The 24650-nt window shown below is 49.4% G+C and overlaps 2 protein-coding genes and 2 non-coding genes across 5 annotated transcripts in view; 2 read left to right on the forward strand and 2 right to left on the reverse strand.

Annotated features, from left to right (window-relative positions):
* Positions 1–21189, reverse strand: part of ZNF839 (zinc finger protein 839) — a 25440-nt gene extending 4251 nt beyond the window's left edge. Inside the window, exons 1-7 of one of the 2 annotated variants that reach the window (XM_088475652.1) lie at positions 20704–21189; positions 12641–13405; positions 5483–5674; positions 5232–5324; positions 847–999; positions 224–328; positions 29–152 (exon numbers count right to left, since the gene is read on the reverse strand). In XM_088475652.1, the coding sequence (XP_088331778.1) occupies positions 29–152; positions 224–328; positions 847–999; positions 5232–5324; positions 5483–5674; positions 12641–13405; positions 20704–21078 (1807 nt within the window). In that variant the 5' untranslated portion in view covers positions 21079–21189. Of the gene's footprint in view, positions 1–28; positions 153–223; positions 329–846; positions 1000–5231; positions 5325–5482; positions 5678–12640; positions 13406–20703 lie in introns of both variants that reach the window. The other variant, XM_088475653.1, reaches the window with a different exon arrangement.
* A 204-nt stretch (positions 21190–21393) lies between these two features.
* Positions 21394–21467, reverse strand: TRNAI-AAU (transfer RNA isoleucine (anticodon AAU)). The gene has a single exon. It is a non-coding gene; the product is annotated as a tRNA-Ile (tRNA).
* A 2023-nt stretch (positions 21468–23490) lies between these two features.
* Positions 23491–23563, forward strand: TRNAK-CUU (transfer RNA lysine (anticodon CUU)). Its single transcript has one exon. It is a non-coding gene; the product is annotated as a tRNA-Lys (tRNA).
* A 115-nt stretch (positions 23564–23678) lies between these two features.
* Positions 23679–24650, forward strand: part of MOK (MOK protein kinase) — a 90678-nt gene continuing 89706 nt past the window's right edge. The window contains exon 1 of the mRNA XM_088475659.1: positions 23679–23889. Coding sequence (XP_088331785.1) covers positions 23883–23889 — 7 coding nt within the window. The 5' untranslated portion in view covers positions 23679–23882. The remainder of the gene's footprint in view (positions 23890–24650) is intronic.

Consider the following 24650-nt stretch of genomic DNA (forward strand, 5'->3'; position numbering starts at 1 on the left):
CAAACATAGCAATGTGAAGCCCACTTACCCTCATCACTCTGTTCTGCGTCATGGATGACCGGAGTCTTCTCACTGGTTCCAGTCATGTTCCCATGTTCTGGCTCGGCCGGTTTAAATCTTTTTGATGGTGACATCTGCTCTTTATCTGAGCACTGAAACAGCGGGCAATTAATAACAATCGGTAAAAGTCAGCAATAACCGGCTTAGGAAGCAGCACATTTACCTCCTCCTCCTCCTCCGATTGTACTTTCTTCTCCGTTACTATAGGGGAAACGGCCCGACTGACACTTATAATCATCTCTTCTGAAATGCCCAACGACTCTGCCACCTAGGGAGAATGATGCACATCGCATGGACTGTAATCACCATCTATGCAAATCAGTTTCTAGACCACATTGCGCTCAGCACTAATGGCGGACGTACACTGTGCAATTATTGGTCTGGGGGTCATGAGAAATCTTCCAGCATGCCCAACACATCTGACAGTGGCTATACTCGCCATCAGACAGATCAATTATCTGACAGTGGCCAATTCACCGATCAGACTGGGACCGCCAATCTGCTGGTTGGAAATGCCGGCCGGCGACCATCGATTATCGCCGATCCGTTGGGGAACTGGGGAAATTCAACATACAAAAATCCAGGATTTGCTTATCACGATCATATTTTGATCATGATCAGCAAATCAGTGAAACCCAACATGTTGGATTTCAACTATGCCCCAACCACGACGTTCGAGGGATGGGTGAATTGGCCCAATATATCATAGATGTATGGGGGCCTTTAGGCAATGTCAGATATTGGTCTGTCTGTCGATGATCTCAGAGTATGGGCAGCATTACTCACCTTGCTATCGGTTACTTCAAGTCTCTCTGTTCCTGTACAAAGGACCATCTTACTGACATATTCTTCAGCCAAGACCTTGACCATTGAATGCAATTTCTCAAACTCCTTATAAACAAGTGGAAACAGCAGCTTGTCCGAGTGATCTTGTTTAACCTGTAAAATAAGACATAATGGTGAACACGTACAGATGCAATACTGCCCCAAAACACAATATATACAGGCCAGGGCAAATAAAGCACAAGAAGTTACTGTAACTGCATCAACCTAAAAGGTCTACAAAATCATCATAGCACTTATCTGGCTGCTCAAAGCTCCACCCCATGAATGTGTCAGGTGCCAATACGTGGTGTGGGATGGGCGAATCAGGGTGCATTAGGAAGTGCCAATTTGCGGGACCTCTGGTAGAGGCAGACTACGGCTTTGTGGTTTGCGCTGGGAAGTAGAGAGCTGTGCCTGGCCGCTTTGCCAGTCAGCGAGAGCCGTGATGGGAGGGAGGGGGTGGGGCCTCTTTACAGCTCAGAGTCAGCGCCAGATAGAAATTAGCCTCGTTATGTAACAGATTGTGTAATAGACTTGCTGCTCATTTTAGTCTTGAAGATTGAAAGTAACATACAACTGTGCTACAGAGAGCTTCCAGAGGCACCGCAGATGGTCAGATTCATTGCGTCGTACTAGGCGAATACGCAAATACACACATTCTGGTGGATACTTCGTTATAGAGCAGCGATTAGTTCATTCACTTACTACCTGCACAAGGAGCTTGGGCCTCTCTCATAGTATAATTACCTGTGAGCCACCGGCAAGTGTCACTCAGTGTAAGGCAGGAGGCAGAGGACAAGCTGCACTGGTTTGGTTAGGACAGCTCTATGATTGCTGAATGTCTATCCTCAAAGGGAGCGAAAACACAGCTGAAAGTCTTCTATAAGCCGAAGGGGAACTGAGAGATCACTTACAGGAGGACCTCCCAGTCCATCAATTCGCACTATGCATGTGTGTATGTATCGCAGTGCGATTGGGAGAGCGATGGCAGAGGATACGCAGACCGATGGTGATTGACAGGAAGCGCCTTGTGAGTGGTGGACTGGGGGACAGTCAGGCAAACGCAGGCGTGCCAGTGTGTTTCAACGCCGTTGCAGGGGCATGCATAAATTAGCTACTGCGATACCAGATGCTGCCTGAGGCTTCATAGTGTGCGCTGAAGTGAGCAAATCCTGAGTAAGGTCTGGGCTTCATTAACTGTCCGATGTTACCGATGGTTTCGCTATGCTGTCCAAGTATATGGATGTAAGGGGAAGTGCGCGTCCTTATGTCAGGCTGCGATCGCAATGCGAATGCAAACATTTACATATCACAGCTGATATTATCAACTGCGCTGCGTGCGTATAAGCAGAATAGCGATCCGTAGTTACTCAGGCCCACAGTCCCTTCCCTACTGCAGCTCCAGCACTACAGAGGCTGTCCAGCAGGGGTCCTCCTCACACTGCGTACTTGGAACACAATGTTTCCCCACCCTCTCCTAGACGTTGCACTAACAGCCGTGCTAACCTCCAATCGCTCTCCTCCCCCTAGCTGACTAACAGGGAAAGAATGAAAAAAAAAAAACCTACTATAAAAATACCGGTCACTAAAGGTCATATAGGTTTTGTTTTTCAGTCTGGAACATGTTGATTTGGGATTTGCTTCCTTTGTTTTATCCATGTGTAAACGAAGGGGCAGATTCAGACCCGGACGCTAAGCCGCAATCGCTCGTATCCAAAAGGGGCTGGGTATGCAAATTTTGCGATCGCACCGTCTGGCGTAGGGACGCCCTCTATGCCTTAGAGAGCGACGGCAGATTGAGCACACGCCGGTGTACTGACGCCCACTTTTAATTCTTAGCACACGTCATCTCCAAGAAGTGTATGATTAATCAGTAACATCGAGAGCCATCGGAGCAGCACGCAGCGCTTGAGGTAGACCCTACCCCACTGCAAGCACTGCGATCACTGCAGGCTGAAATACACCCAGGTGACCTGCATGCTATCCTAGGAGGGATAAGGAGGAGGCTGCTGAACTGTATGCTATAGATCCCCTGCACGCTATCCTAGGAGGGATAAGGAGGAGGCTGCTGAACTGTATGCTATAGATCCCCTGCACGCTATCCTAGGAGGGATAAGGAGGAGGCTGCTGAACTGTATGCTATAGATCCCCTGCACACTATCCTAGAAGGGATAAGGAACAGGCTGCTGAGCTGTATGCTATAGATCCCCTGCACGCTATCCTAGGAGGGATAAGGAAGAGGCTGCTGAACTGTATGCTTATAGATCCCCTGCACGCTATCCTAGGAGGGATAAGGAAGAGGCTGCTGAACTGTATGCTTATAGATCCCCTGCACGCTATCCTAGGAGGGATAAGGAAGAGGCTGCTGAACTGCATGCTTATAGATCCCCTGCACGCTATCCTAGGAGGGATAAGGAGGAGGCTGCTGAACTGTATGCTATAGATCCCCTGCACGCTATCCTAGGAGGGATAAGGAGGAGGCTGCTGAACTGTATGCTATAGATCCCCTGCACACTATCCTAGAAGGGATAAGGAACAGGCTGCTGAGCTGTATGCTATAGATCCCCTGCACGCTATCCTAGGAGGGATAAGGAGGAGGCTGCTGAACTGTATGCTTATAGATCCCCTGCACGCTATCCTAGGAGGGATAAGGAGCAGGCTGCTGAACTGTATGCTTATAGATCCCCTGCACGCTATCCTAGGAGGGATAAGGAGCAGGCTGCTGAACTGTATGCTATAGATCCCCTGCACACTATCCTAGGAGGGATAAGGAGCAGGCTGCTGAACTGTATGCTTATAGATCCCCTGCACGCTATCCTAGGAGGGATAAGGAGCAGGCTGCTGAACTGTATGCTATAGATCCCCTGCACACTATCCTAGAAGGGATAAGGAACAGGCTGCTGAGCTGTATGCTATAGATCCCCTGCACGCTATCCTAGGAGGGATAAGGAGGAGGCTGCTGAACTGTATGCTTATAGATCCCCTGCACGCTATCCTAGGAGGGATAAGGAGCAGGCTGCTGAACTGTATGCTTATAGATCCCCTGCACACTATCCTAGGAGAGATAAGGAGCAGGCTGCAGAACTGTATGCTATAGATCCCCTGCACACTATCCTAGAAGGGATAAGGAACAGGCTGCTGAGCTGTATGCTATAGATCCCCTGCACGCTATCCTAGGAGGGATAAGGAGGAGGCTGCTGAACTGTATGCTTATAGATCCCCTGCACGCTATCCTAGGAGGGATAAGGAGCAGGCTGCTGAACTGTATGCTTATAGATCCCCTGCACGCTATCCTAGGAGGGATAAGGAGCAGGCTGCTGAACTGTATGCTATAGATCCCCTGCACACTATCCTAGAAGGGATAAGGAACAGGCTGCTGAGCTGTATGCTATAGATCCCCTGCACGCTATCCTAGGAGGGATAAGGAGGAGGCTGCTGAACTGTATGCTTATAGATCCCCTGCACGCTATCCTAGGAGGGATAAGGAGCAGGCTGCTGAACTGTATGCTTATAGATCCCCTGCACGCTATCCTAGGAGGGATAAGGAGCAGGCTGCTGAGCTGTATGCTATAGAGCCCCTGCACGCTATCCTAGGAGGGATAAAGAGCAGGCGGCTGAACTGTATGCTATAGATCCCCTGCACGCTATCCTAGGAGGGATAAGGAACAGGCTGCTGAACTGTACGCTATAGATCCCCTGCACGCTATCCTAGGAGGGATAAGGAGCAGGCTGCTAAGTAGTGGTAACAAGGAGATGCGTTCCCACAAAATAAAGTGCCCCCTAAAATACATTTTGGGCAAACTCAGATAAAGTGAATGGCAGGTGGATGTGAGGGCACTGAATGAGAATGACTGGCAGGAAGCCTTGACCCCCGTAATAGTACCGCTAATCTACTAATGCAGGAGAAAGGGGGGTCTATTTGGTCACCAAGTGTTTTCTAATATTATAATAGGAAGTTAAAAAAGGGACTTATTCACCTCCCATACTTGACTGATGGGTGGTCTCTCTCCCCCACTCCTGGTAAAACTGGACAGCTCAGACGGGAGCACACAGTGTTTGGGGTCTCTGTATAGGAGCGAGCAAATCTTCCAATGACTTTCCCCGATGACCAGGGGCCCAGAAGAGTGAGAGCCAGATGGACAGAGTACCCCGCCAATGCCTGCCACCCTGGGTAGAGTCCCTCATTTTTATAGATGAGACGAGCATTGCCCAACATAAACTCTACACTGATCCTAGAGTTCACCTTTAACAAAACGCAGCGCTGACCACACTGATGTAACGGAAGCACACTACACACCACATTGATGTAACCACACCAAGAATAAACAAAAACAGACAACACCAACCTTTATAAGCAAAAAGTCATAGACTGAAAGCAGTTTGGCAATACTTGGTGCAACTTGTTCTTCTAAATCAGCATCATCCCACTGCTCCACCATCTAAAAAGCACATGGAAACACGAAGTACATATTAATGACATAAGACCCTGCTATAAAGACCTGAGGTATGCGATAGGTTAGTATTCCTCCTGGAGCTAAGTATACCAGAGACAGTCACCTGTCCTCCGTCTGTAAGGATCTAGGCGCCATTTTCATACCTCTTTTATGGTCGGCGCAGCAGCCAATGTTTTCCGAGGACGTCCGAACCTCCTGCCCGACATCGGCCGACGCCCCCGACATGTGGATGACATCGGCACAAACTCAAAACCATCTTGAGCCAAGGTGGGGTGAGTGGTCACAATGGGGTTTAGAGGGTCTTCCAGCAGCCTCTTCCTAGGCCTGGGGATGGGCTTCTGACACATGAAGTTACACGTTAGACAAAGTGCAAAAAGCAAACGGGCACATTGAGGTCCTGATTCTGAGTGGGGCGCACAAGCATCTATTGGCGGTCGCCTGTCTGACTTTATGCAAATATTTCTACAAACTCCTCCCCCAAATGTGTAAGGACTGAGACACCCACCGTCAGCGCCCGTGCATGCTGGCATTCGTTTGGTGCGCCCTTACACGCCACCATCAGTGGTACCATTGTGACTTGCAGCAGCCCTATAGCGTGTTCGGTGTCTTCGTCTGACCACGGGATCCTATGCCTGCACCTGCGCGTCTCGGAAAGCAGGTGCCTGCACTGACACGCCCCCTGCGACCCTCCCATAACACGCACGCTGAACAGAACATTACGTGAACATGGCCCCAAGCCTTCATTACATGGCACGCTGTAAGGCTAATAGGCCCATGGCTAGTCCTGTGTAACTCCTGGGAATACACTGTAAAACGGACGCCATTCCTGATACCAGCGACATCATCTCGGAGGAAGCAAAGACGCCCAAGACTGGCAAGACCCCTAGATTCTCCCCTCCTGCCACTATGCCATCACAGCTACTTTACAGAGACACATACGTTATGTTGACATTAACGCTGTTGACGGTGAAAATGTTTACAGCATGTTAACAGTGTTGGAATTATAGCTTTAAACTTGATTGGAAAGCGTCAAGTTTAAAAGTTATAATGCCGACACGGCTAACATGCTGTAAATATTACTACAATGTCAGCATTACGCTGTTGACCGTGTCAGCGTCAACCATCTAACCACCTCCTATTTTACATGCTATTACAATAAACTAAATAAAAACAACGTTCCCCATGGAGGATTAAAAATCTAGAATGGAGACAAAAAGGTCCAACAATTCAACATGTACATGTAACCATTATAAGGACAATTATCTGCAATATCGTACGGTCAGCTCAGGAGAATGCGGTAATTGGTGGCATGTGGTCTGGTGTATGACCAAAAGCATAAGGTCTTCTTCTTTAGGAGTCTAGAGATAGTGTCACACGACGCCATGTAAGCCGTACGGTATTACCCGAGAAGCCTGGTCAGTAAGTGTCCAGCCATGGTGTGTACAAGGCTCCATCAGCTGTCACCTTGGTATAACTAATATAGATTCCTCACACAAAGCACCATACTAGTGCAATCACCTCTATGCACACTACTACAATGGTGTGTACATGGCTCCATCAGCTGTCACCTTGGTATAACTAATACAGATTCCTCACACAAAGCACTATACTAGTGCAATCACCTCTATGCACACTACTACAATGGTGTGTACACGGCTCCATCAGCTGTCACCTTGGTATAACTAATACAGATTCCTCACACAAAGCACCATACTAGTGCAATCACCTCTATGTACACTACTACAATGGTGTGTACACGGCTCCATCAGCTGTCACCTTAGTATAACTAATACAGATTCCTCACACAAAGCACCATACTAGTGCAATCACCCCTATGCACACTACTACAATGGTGTGTACACAGCTGTCACCTTGGTATAACTAATACAGATTCCTCGCACAAAGCACCATACTAGTGCAATCACCTCTATGCACACTACTACAATGGTGTGTACACGGCTCCATCAACTGTCACCTTGGTATAACTAATACAGATTCCTCACACAAAGCACCTGTCAGAGTTCAGCCGGGGATCGGCCGTCCCTTACTGTCCCGCCGGCTTCCTCTGACTTCCCGGGCAGTCGGGCGGCTGGTGCGGTGACGTGGGAGGTGCTGAGCATTCTCCCTGATGCTGGTGTCTCGGGCGGCCTGGTGCGCGGGGATCGGAGTTCCTGTCATGGGCGCAGCCATGACACTTCCTTCTCTGACTATCCTTCCTTCCCTGACAGTCTGGCCGGTCAGCTGACGCTGTGGACCAATCAGTGGGCTTCCAGGGGTATATATCCGGCTCCTGTGTATCAGGTAGTTGCCTGAACAACCATTGTCGCTGCTAGTGGTCTCTCGTTCCAGGTTCCCTTGTTTCCAGTGATCTATTCCTATGTGCAGCTATATATTCCATCTCACCAGTGCTTTACCATCTCAGCCTGTGTGCAGCTATACCATTCATCTCACCAGTGCTTTACCACCTCGCCTGTGTGCAGCTATATCATTCATCTCATCAGTGCTTTACCACCTCGCCTGTGTGCAGCTATATCGTTCATCTCATCAGTGCTTTACCATCTCAGCCTGTGTGCAGCTATACCATTCATCTCATCAGTGCTTTACCATCTCAGCCTGTGTGCAGCTATATCATTCATCTCATCAGTGCTTTACCACCTCGCCTGTGTGCAGCTATATCATTCATCTCATCAGTGCTTTACCATCTCAGCCTGTGTGCAGCTATATCGTTCATCTCATCAGTGCTTTACCATCTCAGCCTGTGTGCAGCTATATCATTCATCTCATCAGTGCTTTACCACCTCAGCCTGTGTGCAGCTATATCATTCATCTCATCAGTGCTTTACCATCTCAGCCTGTGTACAGCTATATCATTCATCTCACCAGTGCTTTACCACCTCAGCCTGTGTGCAGCTATATCATTCATCTCATCAGTGCGTTACCACCTCGCCTGTGTGCAGTATACCTCCATTCCACCAGTGCGTTACCACCGCCGCCTGTGTGCAGTATACCTCCATTCCACCAGTGCTTTACCATCACAGCCTGAGTGTAGTTATACATACCCACCTCTCCAGCGTCATAATCTCTGGCTGGCTCCAGTACCACTACCCACCTCGTTACTGGACTCTGTGGTCCCTACCTACGTGTTACAGTATTGCACCGTGGTGCACTCTTTCTAACCGGCAACCCGGTAGAGTGTGTCCGTAGTGCACACTTCCTTGTACCTCAAGTACAGTGTCCCTACGTGCCCCTTACTGGCACAGACCCTTTGGGCCACGAGTGTTCGTCTCTCCTTTTTCCCGCAGGCTTTGGTCACCTAGTCAAAGGACCGCACCTGCTTACGAGGTGCAGCTCAAGCCCATATCCCGATTGGTGGGGTCACTGGCGAACACCATCTCGTGGGTTAGATTCCGCACCTTTGACTAGGTCTCGCCAACGACCAAGACCAGTGGATGCGAAGATCGTACATTCTGGCCCCTCGCCTCCGTTTCCTCCCGCAGCCTCAGGCCTCAGCTTCCAGAAAACCACCTCCCAGCGTGACAGCACCATACTAGTGCAATCACCTCTATGCACACTACTACAATGGTGTGTACACGGCTCCATCAGCTGTAACCTTGGTATAACTAATACAGATTCCTCACACAAAGCACCATACTAGTGCAATCACCTCTATGTACACTACTACAATGGTGTGTACACGGCTCCATCAGCTGTAACCTTGGTATAACTAATACAGATTCCTCACACAAAGCACCATACTAGTGCAATCACCCCTATGCACACTACTACAATGGTGTGTACACAGCTGTCACCTTGGTATAACTAATACAGATTCCTCGCACAAAGCACCATACTAGTGCAATCACCTCTATGCACACTACTACAATGGTGTGTACACGGCTCCATCAACTGTCACCTTGGTATAACTAATACAGATTCCTCACACAAAGCACCTGTCAGAGTTCAGCCGGGGATCGGCCGTCCCTTACTGTCCCGCCGGCTTCCTCTGACTTCCCGGGCAGTCGGGCGGCTGGTGCGGTGACGTGGGAGGTGCTGAGCATTCTCCCTGATGCTGGTGTCTCGGGCGGCCTGGTGCGCGGGGATCGGAGTTCCTGTCATGGGCGCAGCCATGACACTTCCTTCTCTGACTATCCTTCCTTCCCTGACAGTCTGGCCGGTCAGCTGACGCTGTGGACCAATCAGTGGGCTTCCAGGGGTATATATCCGGCTCCTGTGTATCAGGTAGTTGCCTGAACAACCATTGTCGCTGCTAGTGGTCTCTCGTTCCAGGTTCCCTTGTTTCCAGTGATCTATTCCTATGTGCAGCTATATATTCCATCTCACCAGTGCTTTACCATCTCAGCCTGTGTGCAGCTATACCATTCATCTCACCAGTGCTTTACCACCTCGCCTGTGTGCAGCTATATCATTCATCTCATCAGTGCTTTACCACCTCGCCTGTGTGCAGCTATATCGTTCATCTCATCAGTGCTTTACCATCTCAGCCTGTGTGCAGCTATACCATTCATCTCATCAGTGCTTTACCATCTCAGCCTGTGTGCAGCTATATCATTCATCTCATCAGTGCTTTACCACCTCGCCTGTGTGCAGCTATATCATTCATCTCATCAGTGCTTTACCATCTCAGCCTGTGTGCAGCTATATCGTTCATCTCATCAGTGCTTTACCATCTCAGCCTGTGTGCAGCTATATCATTCATCTCATCAGTGCTTTACCACCTCAGCCTGTGTGCAGCTATATCATTCATCTCATCAGTGCTTTACCATCTCAGCCTGTGTACAGCTATATCATTCATCTCACCAGTGCTTTACCACCTCAGCCTGTGTGCAGCTATATCATTCATCTCATCAGTGCGTTACCACCTCGCCTGTGTGCAGTATACCTCCATTCCACCAGTGCGTTACCACCGCCGCCTGTGTGCAGTATACCTCCATTCCACCAGTGCTTTACCATCACAGCCTGAGTGTAGTTATACATACCCACCTCTCCAGCGTCATAATCTCTGGCTGGCTCCAGTACCACTACCCACCTCGTTACTGGACTCTGTGGTCCCTACCTACGTGTTACAGTATTGCACCGTGGTGCACTCTTTCTAACCGGCAACCCGGTAGAGTGTGTCCGTAGTGCACACTTCCTTGTACCTCAAGTACAGTGTCCCTACGTGCCCCTTACTGGCACAGACCCTTTGGGCCACGAGTGTTCGTCTCTCCTTTTTCCCGCAGGCTTTGGTCACCTAGTCAAAGGACCGCACCTGCTTACGAGGTGCAGCTCAAGCCCATATCCCGATTGGTGGGGTCACTGGCGAACACCATCTCGTGGGTTAGATTCCGCACCTTTGACTAGGTCTCGCCAACGACCAAGACCAGTGGATGCGAAGATCGTACATTCTGGCCCCTCGCCTCCGTTTCCTCCCGCAGCCTCAGGCCTCAGCTTCCAGAAAACCACCTCCCAGCGTGACAGCACCATACTAGTGCAATCACCTCTATGCACACTACTACAATGGTGTGTACACGGCTCCATCAGCTGTAACCTTGGTATAACTAATACAGATTCCTCACACAAAGCACCATACTAGTGCAATCACCTCTATGTACACTACTACAATGGTGTGTACACGGCTCCATCAGCTGTAACCTTGGTATAACTAATACAGATTCCTCACACAAAGCACCATACTAGTGCAATCACCCCTATGCACACTACTACAATGGTGTGTACACAGCTGTCACCTTGGTATAACTAATACAGATTCCTCGCACAAAGCACCATACTAGTGCAATCACCTCTATGCACACTACTACAATGGTGTGTACACGGCTCCATCAACTGTCACCTTGGTATAACTAATACAGATTGCTCACACAAAGCACCATACTAGTGCAGTCACCCCTATGTACACTACTACAATGGTGTGTACACGGCTCCATCAGCTGTCACCTTGGTATAACTAATACAAATTTCACTAGTATGGTGCTTTGTGTGAGGAATCTGTATTAGTTATACTAAGGTGACAGCTGATGGAGCCGTGTACACACCATTGTAGTAGTGTACATAGAGGTGATTGCACTAGTATGGTGCTTTGTGTGAGGAATCTGTATTAGTTATACCAAGGTGACAGCTGATGGAGCCGTGTACACACCATTGTAGTAGTGTGCATAGAGGTGACTGCACTAGTATGGTGCTTTGTGTGAGCAATCACCTCTATGTACACTACTACAATGGTGTGTACACGGCTCCATCAGCTGTAACCTTGGTATAACTAATACAGATTCCTCACACAAAGCACCATACTAGTGCAGTCACCTCTATGTACACTACTACAATGGTGTGTACACGGCTCCATCAGCTGTCACCTTGGTATAACTAATACAGATTCCTCACACAAAGCACCATACTAGTGCAATCACCTCTATGTACACTACTACAATGGTGTGTACACGGCTCCATCAGCTGTCACCTTAGTATAACTAATACAGATTGCTCACACAAAGCACCATACTAGTGCAATCACCTCTATGTACACTACTACAATGGTGTGTACACGGCTCCATCAGCTGTCACCTTAGTATTACTAATACAGATTGCTCACACAAATCACCATACTAGTGCAATCACCTCTATGTACACTACTACAATGGTGTGTACACGGCTCCATCAGCTGTCACCTTAGTATAACTAATGCAGATTCCTCACACAAAGCACCATACTAGTGCAGTCACCCGTATGCACACTACTACAGTGGTGTGTACACGGCTCCATCAGCTGTCACCTTGGTATAACTAATGCAGATTCCTCACACAAAGCACCATACTAGTGCAGTCACCTCTATGCACACTACTACAATGGTGTGTACATGGCTCCATCAGCTGTCACCTTGGTATAACTAATACAGATTGCTCACACAAAGCACCATACTAGTGCAGTCATCCCTATGCACACTACTACAATGGTGTGTACACAGCTGTCACCTTGGTATAACTAATACAGATTGCTCACACAAAGCACCATACTAGTGCAATCACCCCTATGCACACTACTACAATGGTATGTTTCGGATGCCTCACGTGCTACTTATTGCACTGATTTTATGTTGCTTCAGCGTTCGTACAGATGCCGCCATACTGCTCATAGATTACTGACGGATCACAGTACAATAAATCACATTCATGTCTGTTCTCCCAGATGCGGTACATATTCCTGTGATCACCTGACACTACCATATAATGCCACCCACTCTGGCCCAGAACAGGGCCTTGTGCCAGGGTTGAACCTTATGTTCTCACCTTCTTCTCAGCGGACGGTCCAGCAATACCCGTACCTCCGTTTTTCCTGACATCAGAAAGGGCCGGGGGCTCTATCTTCCCGTGACTAGGATAGAGCCTGTAGTGACGGGACAAGCCGCCTTTACCCATATAGGACTTCTCACAGGTCTCACACTGGAAGAGTGTGTTTTTCACATTGTACGTCTGCAGGTCACAAGGCGCAGTCTCCTTCTTGCCTCCGCCGCCATCCTCCTCCTCCGTGCTCAGTTCAGAGAAGTCTTCCGAATCTGAAGAGCTGCCTTGAACCAAATCCCCCACTTTGAGGAACTTGTAATCCTTCGCCTTGTGCTTCGGGGGCCGGGAGATCCGTCCTGAGCGGGTTTTTACTTTGAGGGACTTTCTACGTTTGTGTCCCTTCTTCTGCATTTTGTCTGCTGCGCACAATGCGCCGTTTTGTGGGTGGGCAGCGCAGGTTCTCTGCTCATCCAGAGGCTCAGAAAGCCCCGTGTTCTTGTCTGCATCCTGGGTCTTGGTTTCCACCGAAGCCAACTGAGCCTGATGTATGAGAACTTGGAAGGGGGACTCGGAGGAGGGAGGGCTGATGGGAGGCTGTGGTGCTTGCTCAGTCTGGGGCTTAGCGTGTACAATCTCATCACTGGGAATAGCGGCGCTCACATAGGCATGGTCAGACGCGTCTTCTCTGGTTCCATTATCCTCCGGCATCACCTGGTCCGCGTTCTCTGTTGACGGAAGGCCTGGCACTTGCACACGAATGGATTTCAACTCCTGAAATATATTTAAGGCAATTCAGAACACGTTCCGTACATCTACATACAAACATCAGCGCAACAAAATAAAAACAATACATACTAATTATATATATATATATATATATATATATATATATATATATATATATATATATACATACATACTTATTTATTTTTTAATTAAAGAGAAAATCTATAAATTGTTCATGTACCAGAACACCGTATGAGTGATACATATCAACATAGGTCTCACTCTCTGGCCCTGATCTGAATCAGGGCGTCTTTTTTTTTTTATGGAGCTAATGCGAGCGGCCATGATGATGGTCGCGAGGGTCAAGACCATCGCGACCATCGGGCTTGCGATGAGACCCTTGTGGTAGGGTCTCGTGGCAGCAAGCCCCAGAGTGCTTTCGGCTCAAACAGAGCCGAAAGCTCTCCCATTGACATCACTTGTGATGTCAGTGGGGCCGCCACCAGACGGTAGGCGTTCTCATGGGAACGCCTCCGTATGGGCAGCCATGCCCCTGGCACGCCCACCAAAGGGGGCGTGCTGTCACTCAACATCGACAGCAGGCCCCCTTTGGTGCGAGACCCGAGCGACGGATGCGCTCTGGGCCACCATCGACTCGTTTGCGAGCGCTCAGCGCTTGCGACCGGGTCTGAATCAGGCCCTCTGTCTCTCCAGTTCCTCTACATTTTGCCATAGATGCTTGGAGGGGGGTTAGGAAGGAAGGAGCCTATATCGTATAAAGCTGTAACTGATAATAGTGATAATAGTGTGAGCGCTAGGTCACTTTATCAACCTTTATTTATATGACGCCAGAAGGGGTCCGCAGTGTCGCACAGAGTAAATAATCAGAGATCGTATAAACAAAACGAGAAACAAAGACTGACTAAAGCTGGATACACACCTCAACAATTTGCCGCAACAATATATGGCATCGCCGTACACAATGCACAATCCGCTGTACAATGACTCAATATATCGTTACATGATTAATTTAACCACACCACGTCGTCCCATCTGATGTGCAGCAAACAATGAATTGGGTAGATTTGGGGGAACACAATGTATGATGGCTGACATGGATAACCTAGCTATATCAGCAGTCATACAGATGTCTCCTTACACAGCTTTGCTACATTGGCGCTAAGATTGCCCTCCGCCAGGTTCTGTGAAACTCTGCATCTTTGTTGCGTCTTTTTTTTCTCCCAAAAATGCGTCATAGGGGGGTATTCAATTAGGCTGCGAAAAGCCGTCATTTTTTGCCTGTTTCAATTATCCCTGTATTCAATTTCAAAGACTTTTCGCAGGTGCGAAGTCTTTCTTAAAAAACGGGGATAAGTTTTCATCATGTAATAGATGGCGAAAAAAAAAGTGCAGAATTGGGGTCTAGGGGTGCAGAATAAAATAAAATAGCCTGCAGCCTTTTTAATGTCCCCTAAAAGTAATCTGTGTCCAAAAAATTTAAAAAAAAAATCCTCTGGACACCCCAAAAATATTTACTAATTTTGGGGGTGAAAAAAAAAATGGGGAACAAAGATTTAAACTAGCGAAATTGATTCACAGGGGGTCCCCAAGTATGTGGCAGGTGTTTTTTCCATTGCTGGTAGTAGCGGCTGGTGCATTTTCGCAGAATTTAAAAAAATAACTTTAGGGACTTAAAAATATGCTTGCACCCATTTTCGTGTAACTAAAATTTGATGGGCATAGTTATTTCCCCCCCAAAACCTAAGTGCTATTCTTCACCACTTAAGCAAAGCCGCATTTATGCACCTGCCGTGGCTGTTTAAAAACCCTGACTACCTTCAGCAGGCCAAATCGGGGGTACCCATAGTGATGCCCCATGTCAGACCATCTTTAGGGAGGCCAGGATGATTTCGTGAAAATTCCCTGCACTTTTCAATACTTATGGTGCATACACACGGTCAGATTTTTCTTCAGACCTGAATGATAACGATTTGTAAAAATCGTTCATATCTGAAGGAAAATCTAATGCTGGCCACACAGAGCAATATTTTACCCGATCCGGCCGATTCCGGCACATTGGAACGACAAATCATGTAAAATATGGCCAAATCCCAAGTAATTCGTTAGTCCCCACTCACAATCACGATGCGATGCTTGTCCCCGCTGGTCGCATCTTCAGATCTGCCGTGCTGTAGGGCAGATCTGACAATCTAGGACACGATGCACTGTGAAAGTCTGATGCTGGCCACACACACAGCGATATTTTACCTGATCTGGCCGATTCCAACACATTGGAACGACAGATCGTGTAAAATATTGCCAAATTGAGAGCAAATCGCGAGGCCCCCACTCACGATGCGAGTCTCCGCTGGTCGCACATCGCATCGTCAGATCTACCGTGCAGTAGGGCAGATCTGACAATCTAGGGTGAAAGTCTGGATGCAGGAGAGATCGTATTAAGATTGGACACCAAATTGTGTGCAGATCGTGTGCAGAGCTGCTGGGGAGAGTTCCAAGGGAAATCGTACACATCGGCTGATTGTGAGCACATTGCCATGTGTGTGGCCAGCTTAATATCTGACATGTTTGTCAGATGAACGATGCGCGTTCCAGCTTGTCAGAGAACGATATCTGACATCTGATGTGTTTGCAGTCAAAAATCGTTCGTAGTTCAAATCGTTCATCTGACAAATCTGACCGCGCGTATGCACCTTTACCTTTCTACCGGGTCCCGTTTTCGCCGAATCCTAATTGAATGCGGAGATAAGCAGGCACGCGGCCGATACTTTATCCCAGGTAAAAATGGTGATGAGGGCGCAAAGTCAGACCTTTGACTTTTCGCCCCGTATTGAATATGGCCCTAACTCACAATGCGATGCGATTTGGATGCACCAGCAGAATGTGTAAAATAATTTGATATGACACTTGTGTGACCGAGTCTCTGAATCTGTATAGGAAGTGCTACAATGTAGCAGCCACAGCATTTTTCATTCCAAGTTCCATTGTGCTTCATATACAGACTCAGTCGCACACAGATATATAAGTGTTACATATCAAATTAATCAGCGCAGTCTGCTGGTGCGTCCTCATCACATCGCATTGACACTTAGGACTGTATTCAATTGCCATCGAAAAGCCGTTTTTAGCTATAAAGTTTCGGCGATGACGTCATTTTGCCAGGCGGAAACTTTTCGCCCGATTCAATTGCAAAGACTTTTCAATGGTGCGAAAAGTTTGCGCCTTGTAATCAGCGGAAAAGATTCTCCTATGAATATCCAGCAGAAAATAGGGCAGGATTGCGGTTTTGGGTTGCAAAGGTGTGGAAACCACTCTGCACCCTTTGGACAGTCCCCCAAAGGTAAACCGTCAAAAACCCGGGGAAAAAAAAAAAAACACCCCAAAAAAGTTACTTTGTACTTTTTCGCCCCCATTTTCATAGTGGGGCTACAAACGCGAAAACTAGCGAAATAAACTTTTGGGGTGTCTGCAAGTATGGTTGAGCTGTTTTTTTTTATTGCAGGTGTTCGCTGAAGTTGAGTTTTTTTGGGCATTTTAAAGCTTCACTGAAGTGATTTTAAACCATGCTTGCACCCATTTTTATGTACCGCAAATTTGCTGGGAATGCTTATTCTTTCCCAAAAAACCTGCTAAATGCTATTCTTCACCACTGTCCCAAAGACGCTATACAGCACCTATTGAGACCATTTAAGGACCCAAAATACCTTCAGCAGGGCTATTCGGGGGTACCCGTAGTGATCCCCCATGTCAGTGCATGTTTTTGGGGGTCTCAGGCTGATTTCCCCAAAAATGACAGGTTTTTTTTGCTCATTTCATTGTTGCCGGGTCCCGTTTTCGCCGATTTGGAATTGAATACGGGGAAACGCGGGGAAGAGCGCGATACTTTCTCGCACCCAAAAGCGGCGATGACAGCAAAAACTCCGGCAACGGACTTTTCATGCCAATTCAATATGGCCCTTAGACGCATTTTCTGCAAAAAGAATATACGCCTGATGCTAGCAGAGTTGCACGGGACCCGACGGCTCACTCACGCCAGGCAAGTCACACAAGTGACCATACTCATAAAAGAAGGAGCAGTCGTGAGGCTGCGTCTAATTTCTATAGTATATGGCTGCATGTCCACAGCTGGAACTACAAGTCTTAGGGTCTGATTCCGTGATTTACACTAATGCGAATGCTTACCCGAGCATAGGGACGCTCAATGCTGCCCTCTCATACATCTGACGATGTACAACAGTGCAAGCATTGGTAACATCGATGCAGATCAGGCAGCCACACAGCTGGTAATTCTGACCTGCCTCAAGCACTGCGGCTCTCATGATACGCTGACAAGGAGATCACTATGGCTAATTTAGGCACATGCAGTGCATCCAGAAAGTATTCACAACGCTTCACTTTTTCCACATTTTGTTATGTTACAGCCTTATTCCAAAATGGAATAAATTCATTTTTGTCTTCAAAATTCTACACACAATACCCCATAAATACAACGTGTAAAAAGTTTTTTTTGAGATTTTTGCAAATTTAATTAAAAAAACCCCTAAGAAATCACATGTACATAAGTAGTCACAGCCTTTACTCAATACTTTGTTGATGCACCTTTTGCAGCAATTACAGCCTCAAGTCTTTTTGAATATGATGCCACAAGCTTGGCACAGCTATCTTTGGGCAGTTTCGCCCATTCCTCTTTTCAGCACCTCTCAAGCTCCATCAGGTTGGATGGGAAGTGTCGGAGCACAGCCATTTTCAGATCTCTGCAGAGATGTTCAATCGGATTCAAGTCTGGGCTCTGGCTGGGCGACTCAAGGACATTCACAGAGTTGTCCTGGAGCCACTCCTATGATATCTTGGCTGTGTGCTTTTGAGGACAAAAATTAATTTATTCCATTTTGGAATAAGGCTGTAAAATAACAAAATGTGGAAAAAGTGAAGCGCTGTGAATACTTTCCGGATGTACTGTAATTATCAGCATTACATAAATATTGGAATCAGGCCCTTAAGTGTCCCTACAGACTGTAGTATATACACCTCATCCCTGTCTGTCTGTGCCTCCCCTTTAGAATGTAAGCTCTCAGGAGCAGGGGACTCTTCCCTCCCTTACTTTTACCATCACCTCACTACTGTCATCAGCAGCACCGAGCCGTCTGGCTCAGCTGACAGTGACTTCTGATGACTGTAAGTACAGTGTATATAACTATATTCACATATGTTCTGCACACAGGGACGCGGTCACACAGACATGACGTAGGAACGTCACACATGGCCGCGGTCACACAGAGGAGGTGTATGTACGTCACAGAGGGACACGGTCACACAGATGTATATACGTCACACAGACGTATACATATGTCTCCCAGGGACGCGGCCACACAGACGTATACATGTCACACAGGGACGCGGCCACACAGACGTATACATGTCACACAGGGACGCGGCCACACAGACGTATACATGTCACACAGGGACGCGGCCACACAGACGTATACATGTCACACAGGGGCGCGGCTAAACACAGACATATACATGTCACACAGGCGCGGCCACACAGACGTATACATGCGTCACACAGGGACGCGGTCACACCGACGTATACATGCGTCACACAGGGACGCGGCCACACAGACGTATACATGCGTCACACAGGGACGCGGTCACACAGACGTATACATGCGTCACACAGGGACGCGGTCACACAGACGTATACATGCGTCACACAGGGACGCGGTCACACAGACGTATACATGCGTCACACAGGGACGCGGACACACAGACGTATACATGCGTCACACAGGGACGCGGACACACAGACGTATACATGCGTCACACAGGGACGCGGTCACACAGACGTATACATGCGTCACACAGGGACGCGGTCACACAGACGTATACATGCGTCACACAGGGACGCGGTCACACAGACGTATACATGCGTCACACAGGGACGCGGTCACACAGATGTATACATGTCACACAGATGTATATATATGTCACACAGACGTATATATGCATCACACAGGGACGCAGTCACACAGGCGTATACATGCATCGCACAGGGACGCAGTCACACAGGCGTATACATGCATCACACAGGGACGCAGTCACATAGATGTATACATGTATCATACAGGGACGCGGTCACACAGATGTATCATACAGGGACGCGGTCACACAGATGTATACATGCCATACAGATGTATATATATATGTCACACAGGGACGCGGCCACACAGACGTATACATGCATCACACAGGGACGCGGCCACACAGACGTATACATGTCACACAGGGACGCGGCCACACAGACGTATACATGTCACACAGGGGCGCGGCTAAACACAGACATATACATGTCACACAGGCGCGGCCACACAGACGTATACATGCGTCACACAGGGACGCGGTCACACCGACGTATACATGCGTCACACAGGGACGCGGCCACACAGACGTATACATGCGTCACACAGGGACGCGGTCACACAGACGTATACATGCGTCACACAGGGACGCGGTCACACAGACGTATACATGCGTCACACAGGGACGCGGTCACACAGACGTATACATGCGTCACACAGGGACGCGGACACACAGACGTATACATGCGTCACACAGGGACGCGGACACACAGACGTATACATGCGTCACACAGGGACGCGGTCACACAGACGTATACATGCGTCACACAGGGACGCGGTCACACAGACGTATACATGCGTCACACAGGGACGCGGTCACACAGACGTATACATGCGTCACACAGGGACGCGGTCACACAGATGTATACATGTCACACAGATGTATATATATGTCACACAGACGTATATATGCATCACACAGGGACGCAGTCACACAGGCGTATACATGCATCGCACAGGGACGCAGTCACACAGGCGTATACATGCATCACACAGGGACGCAGTCACATAGATGTATACATGTATCATACAGGGACGCGGTCACACAGATGTATCATACAGGGACGCGGTCACACAGATGTATACATGCCATACAGATGTATATATATATGTCACACAGGGATGCAGTCACACAGACGTATACATGCATCACACAGGGACGCAGTCACACAGACGTATCACACAGGGACGCAGTCACATAGACGTATACATGCATCACACAGGGACGCAGTCACACAGGGACGCAGTCACATAGATGTATACATGTATCATACAGGGACGCGGTCACAGATGTATCATACAGGGACGCGGTCACACAGATGTATACATGTCACACAGGGACGCGGTCACACAGACGTATACATGTATCACACAGACGTGACGTGTGTATGTGCAGCCTGGGGTTACCTTCTGGCTGAGGATCCGGGTGACCGCGCTGGAGTCTCCCTGCATTAGAGCCACATGGTGGGCCACTGTCCTCAGCTGCTGGGACGCCGGGGTGGGCGGTTTGAGGGGCCCCGGGTGTCCCGCTGTCTCTTCAGGCAGCAGGCTCACCCGGTTCCGGGCGGTCTCCTCGGCCAGGCTCCCCCCGGGCAGCAGGCTGCCGTCGGGCTGCACGTAGAAGACGGTGTCGGTGTGGGCGATGTTGTGCAAGAAGTCGGAGCTGATCCCGGCGCTCTCCTGCACCACCATCATCTGCCCCCCGGGGTCTCCGTCCTCACCGACCACCACCTGCACATACTCCTCCTCCGGCGGCCCGCCCGCACCGCTCACCGCCGCCATCTTGTGGAGGGTAATGAGGCCGCCGCGCCGCCACTGACAGCACCTCCTCCGGGCACAGGCGGGGGGCGGGGTCAAGCACTGTACGGGAGCCACATGGGGACAGTTTTCCAACAGCGTGTTCTAGTCTCATTCCCGTCAGGAGGTGGGGGGATTGGGAATCCTACACGATACACTGCGTCATTACCCTCAGTATTCTTGCCTGTCACCTGTCTATATAGGGTGTCTGTCACCTGTCTATAGGGTGTGTGGGTGGTGCCCGAGACGTAAAAGTCATGCCGCCTTAGAGCAGCTGTCTGTGAGCTTCAGGAAAAAATGTGGCCCGTACGGGGATCGAACCCGCGACCTTGGCGTTATTAGCACCACGCTCTAACCAACTGAGCTAACCGGCCACTCACATGGGGGCTACTGCCCTGATACAGTGTTACCATGTGCTGCTGCGCTGATACAGTGTTACCATGTGATCCCTGATACAGCGTTACCGTGTGCTGCTGCCCTGATACAGTGTTACCGTGTGCTGCTGCCCTGATACAGTGTTACCATGTGCTGCTGCCCTGATACAGTGTTACCTTATACTGCTTCCCTGATAGTGTTGCCATTTACTGCTTCTGTAATACATTGTTGCCATGTGCTGCCTCCCTTATACAATGTTACCGTGCCCCATGTCCCTAATATAGTGTTCCTGTACCCTGCTTCCATGATACAGTGTTACCATGCCCTGTGTCCCTGATACAGTATTACCATGTGCTGCTTTCCTGATACAGTGTTGCCATGTGCTGCTGCCCTGGTACAGCGTTACCGTGTGCTGCTTCCCTGATACAACGTTACCGTGTGCTGCTTCCCTGACACAACGTTACCGTGTGCTGCCACCCTGATACAACGTTACCGTGTGCTGCTTCCCTGATACAACGTTACCGTGTGCTGCTTCCCTGATACAGCGTTACCGTGTGCTGCTTCCCTGATACAGCGTTACCGTGTGCTGCCTCCCTGACACAACGTTACCGTGTGCTGCCACCCTGACACAACGTTACCGTGTGCTGCTTCCCTGAAACAGTGTTACCTTGTGCTGCTACCCTGATAATGAATCCCTTGCCGGGATTACAGTGTCGGGATTGAGACCGGCGGTCTCATAACTACATCCCCCCTGATACAGCGTTACCATGTGCTGCTTCCCTGTTACATTGTTACCAATGGTGTACTCTGTCTATGTGTACAACTAATACTCTGTGCTTACTATATACAGCTTGAAACAGGGCATCAAAGCGCAATATATGGTGGTATAGACCAGTATATGAGTGACCCTTCCCTGGTACAGCATTACTGTGGGCAGCCATATGATGTGTTTTTATTATATACAGATTGACACATGCCTCACAAGGAATGTCATGTTGGCAAAGGGCATAGGACAGTACATGGTGGTAGAGGACAGCACATGGTGGTACAGGGCAGTACATGGTGCTCGCAGTGTCCCTTCAGATAGTTTTCCAGTGATGGTGGTACAGGACAGCACATGGTGGTATAGGGCAGTACATGGTGCTCGCAGTGTCCCTTCCGATACAGTTTTCCAGTGTGCAGCCATATACTGTGTGTGCTTCTTATTTACAGGCTAACATGATCCTCAAATGGCAGAATTTTGTGGTACAGGGCAGTACGTCATGGTATAGAGCAGTGCAGGTTGGTTCAGGGCAGTAGTACCTTGTGGAACAGTACAGTACATGGTGGCATAGAGCTGTGCAGGGTACAGGGCAGTACATTGTGGAACAGGACAGCACATGTTTGTGCAGGGCACTATATGTTGGCACACAGCAGCAAATGGTCGCACAGAGAAGTATATGTTGGCACAGAGCAGTACATTGTGGCATAGAGCAGTGCAGGGTGGTTCAGGGCAGTACATTGTGGAACAGGACAGCACATGGTGGTGCAGGGCACTATATGTTATCACACAACAGCACATGGTGGCATAGAGCAGTACATTGTGGCATAGAGCAGTACATTGTGGCATAGAGCAGTGCAGGGTGGCTCAGGGCAGTACATTGTGGAACAGGACAGCACATGTTTGTGCAGGGCACTATATGTTGGCACACAGCAGCACGTGGTGGCACAGCGCAGTATATGATGGCACAGAGCAGTACATTGTGGCATAGAGCTGTGCAGGGTGGTTCAGGGCAGTACATTGTGGAACAGGATAGCTCATGGTGGTGCAGGGTACTATATGTTGTCACACAGGAGCACATGGTGGCATAGAGCAGTATAAGTTGGCACAGGGGGGCATAGAGTGAATGTGACTGAGGATGGCAGGGTGATTGCCCATGGTTAGTGGCATACAGTCAGTGTTTATGACAAGTAATAAGGGTGTGAGGTGACGCTGCAGGGCGGCCAGGGACAGAGGGAGCAGTGACGCCTACCCCACCAGCTGCCCGGCTAGCTCAGTCGGTAGAGCATGAGACTCTTAATCTCAGGGTCGTGGGTTCGAGCCCCACGTTGGGCGCACACTTTTATTTCTCAGTTACTGCAGCGCCTGCGTCAGGAGGGGCCACGGGCGTGATGATGTCACTTTACTTTCAGGAGGGGCCACGGGCGTGATGATGTCACTTTACTGTCTGGAGGGGCCCGGGCGTGACGTCACCTTGCGATAAGCAGGTGATAACGGCGTGATGACGTCACATATGCGGACGCACAGTCTTCAGCGGCGTCAGGGTGCGAGCTTCGGTTGCTAGGAGACGGGTGTACACCACTATGGCGTCCTGACTGTGCTCAGCCCTCCAGGATGCCAGCGGCAGCTGCCTTCGCTCAGCCACCACGTCACCATGCACAGTAAGTGCCGCCTGTGCCCGCCACAGCGCCCAGTGCCCGGGTTATTATATAACATCACCATGCAAACTGCGTGCCCAGCCCAGTACATGGTACATTCATCCCGGCGGTCTCCCTGTGCCCTCTTCCAGCCTCTGTTCCCCTCTCACCCAGTGTTCCCAGTGTCCCCTCTCCCACCCAGTGTCCTCATGTCCCTCTCCCACCCAGTGTTCCCACTGTCCCTCTCCCACCCAGTGTCCTCAATGTACCCTTTCCCACCCAGTGTCCTCAATGTCCCTTTCCCACCCAGTGTCCCCAATTCCCTTTCCCACCCAGTGTTCCCAGTGTCCCCTCTCCCACCCAGTGTCCCCAATGTACCTCTCTTACCCATTGTTCCCAGTGTCCCCTTTCCCACCCAGTGTTCCCAGTGTCCCCTCTCACCCAGTGTCCCTCTCTCCCACCCAGTGTTCCCAGTGTCCCCTCTCCCACCCAGTGTTCCCAGTGTCCCGTCTCACCCAGTGTCCCTCTCTCCCACCCAGTGTCCTCAATGTCCCTCTCCCACCCAGTGTTCCCAGTGTCCCGTCTCACCCAGTGTCCCTCTCTCCCACCCAGTGTCCTCAATGTACCCTTTCCCACCCAGTGTTCCCAGTGTCCCCTCTCACCCAGGGTCCCTCTCTCCCACCCAGTGTCCTCAATGTCCCTCTCCCACCCAGTGTTCCCAGTGTCCCCTCTCCCACCCAGTGTTCCCAGTGTCCCGTCTCACCCAGTGTCCCTCTCTCCCACCC

This window comes from Taudactylus pleione, unplaced genomic scaffold (assembly GCF_031769625.1).
Source record: "Taudactylus pleione unplaced genomic scaffold, aTauple2 ptg000175l, whole genome shotgun sequence".
In the NCBI taxonomy this organism is placed as follows: domain Eukaryota; kingdom Metazoa; phylum Chordata; class Amphibia; order Anura; family Myobatrachidae; genus Taudactylus; species Taudactylus pleione.